Here is a 2,567-nt window from a genome sequence, read left to right on the forward strand (position 1 = left end):
AGGCAGAGGTGTTCTGACTCTGAAAATGCTGCTGGGTTGGTGAAATGAGCAATGTGAGTCCTTGGCTACAAATGTGCAGCTGGGCTGGGGTGGATCCATCTGCTCTCAGCAGTACCTGGTGACATTTTAGGGGAAGCATGGGAAGGTGATCACCCTCCACCTGAGACAGGTTAAAGCCCAGAGAAACTCTGAACAGGTCACAATGACAGACCATCTCTCCTCAGTCTCCACTCATCACTGCCTCACAGAACTTGCTCTGTTCTCCCTGAGTGCAGCAGAAATGCTGAGGGCTTCTGATATCCAAAAACACCAGAAGAGATATGAGGAAACTTATAAAAAAACCCCAGAACTCTTGAACACAAAAGGATGTCTCTGTGTGTGTTTTGGGGAGAGTGTATGGGAAATGGCTTTGATTTTGGTTACAGGGATCTCCTCTAACTCTTCACTGTCCTTTCTCCATGAACAGGTCCCCATGGCCAGCCCCAGCAAATGCCCAACAGCAGCTCCATCAGGCACTTCCTCCTGCTGGCATTGGCAGACACGCAGCAGCTGCAGCTCCTGCACTTCTGCCTCTTGCTGGGCATCTCCCTGGCTGCCCTCCTGGCCAACGGCCTCATCATCAGCGCCGTAGCCTGCGGCCACCACCTGCACACGCCCATGTTCTTCTTCCTGCTCAGCCTGGCCCTCAGCGACCTGGGCTCCATCTGCACCACTGTCCCCAAAGCCATGCACAATTCCCTCTGGGACACCAGCACAATCTCCTACTCAGCTTGTGCTGCTCAGCTCTTTTTCTTTCTGTTCTTTATCACAGCAGGGTATTCACTGCTGACCATCATGTGCTACGACCGCTACGTGTCCATCTGCAAACCCCTGCACTACGGGACCCTCCTGGGCAGCAGAGCTTGTGCCCACATGGCAGCAGCTGCCTGGGCCAGTGCCTTTCTCCATGCTCTCATGCACACAGCCAATACATTTTCCCGGCCCCTGTGCCATGGCAATGCCCTGGGCCAGTTCTTCTGGGAGGTGCCCCAGATCCTCAGGCTCTCCTGCTCACACTCCAACACTCTCAGGGAAGTTGGACTCATCACAGTTAGTGCCTCTTTGGTATTTGGTTGTTTTGTGTTCATTGTTTTCTCCTATGTGCAGATCTTCAGGGCTGTGCTGAGGATCCCCTCTGAGCAGGGACAGCACAAAGCCTTTTCCACCTGCCTCTCTCACCTGGCCGTGCTCTCCCTGTTTGTCAGCACTGGCATATTTGCTCAGTTGAAGCCCCCCTCCATGTCCTCCCCATCCCTGGATCTGGCCCTGTCAGTTCTGTACTCAGTGGTGCCTCCAGCCCTGAACCCCCTCATCTACAGCCTGAGGAACCAGGAGCTCAAGGCTGCAGTGTGGAGACTGATGACTGGATGCTTTCAGGAACATTCATCTGCTTGCCAATTTCAGCAAATCACTTGTAATAAAAGTCATCTTTAATACTTCTTGTTGGTTTCAGTTTGGCAGTTCTTTTTCTTTGTTTTAGTTTTTTTCATATTGTCCACAAAGAAATGTCATTGTTTGTGCCATTTCTCATTTTGTTTCTCTCCATCTTCCCTGTGGCCACAGACTGTGTCAATGAGCTCTTGGTGCCTTTAAAGGAACTGAAGGATCTCCCAGCAGAGTTTTCTACAGAGATGCCCTTTTGATGCCTTCTCTGGAGCTGCAGCAGCAATGTCTGTGTGCAGAGCTGGGGCAGATCAGGGCTGGCCCAGCAGCTGTGCCCAGCAGCAGCAGCAGCACTTGGTGTTGCCAGTGCTGCTGCCGTGGCCCTGCCCCGCTGCCCTGGTGGCCCTGGTGTTGCTGCAGGGCCTGAGTGCTCTCGGGGCCGGGCACAGCCCTGGGGGTGGCAGTGCCGGGGCTGCAGCAGGGACAGGCCATGGGCACTGCTGGGGCAGCGCTGATGCCTCAGCCCAGGCCCTGGGGGCTCCAGGCTCCTTGCCCAGGCTCTCTCAAGAACACAGCCAGGCCAATGCTCAGCACAGAAACCCCCGTGAGCAGCCCCAGGCTGGCCGTGGGCAGGCTGGGGGCAAACAGCACGGCTGGGGCTCTGCAAGGGCCCTGGGGCAGATGGGAAGGAGCAGCAGAGCAGGGGCTGATCCATGCCCAGTGCGCTGCACAGCCCAGGGCAGCGTCCCAGAGCGTCCTCATGCAGCTGCCAACAACATCCCCCCTCTGCAGCCCTGGCCTCTCCCCCAGCTCACACAGGTGCCCCATCCTTGCAGGCACAGACACGGCAGCACTGGCTCAGCAGCCCCTGTTTGCATTGGACACAGCAGGGGGAGCACCCCCATGCTGTTGCTGTGGGGACATGAACCTGAGGGAGCACAAATGCCATCAGCCCTGGGGCCAGCAAGGGCTGGGGGACACCAGGGAAACCACTCAGCTTTGTCCTGGCCTCTGCAGTCAGCCAGAAAGTTTGTTCCCATCAGCTGGGAGTTTCCTGTGCCACTGCAGACGCTGTTGCTCAGAGCCAGGGCTGCCTGGCAGCCACCCCCAAACTGCCCTGAGCATTTCCTTTGCTTCACCTTTGC

At 56.4% G+C, this 2,567-nt stretch overlaps 1 protein-coding gene across 1 annotated transcript; it reads left to right on the top strand.

Moving 5' to 3' along the window:
• The first annotated feature begins 726 nt into the window (after positions 1-726).
• On the top strand, positions 727-1,473 carry LOC143692789 (olfactory receptor 14J1-like). Its single transcript, XM_077173024.1, has one exon. The coding sequence runs from the start codon at positions 727-729 to the stop codon at positions 1,471-1,473; it is 747 nt and encodes a 248-aa protein (XP_077029139.1).
• The last annotated feature ends 1,094 nt before the right edge of the window (positions 1,474-2,567 follow it).

The sequence above is a fragment of the Agelaius phoeniceus genome, unplaced genomic scaffold, assembly GCF_051311805.1.
Source record: "Agelaius phoeniceus isolate bAgePho1 unplaced genomic scaffold, bAgePho1.hap1 Scaffold_105, whole genome shotgun sequence".
NCBI lineage: Eukaryota > Metazoa > Chordata > Aves > Passeriformes > Icteridae > Agelaius > Agelaius phoeniceus.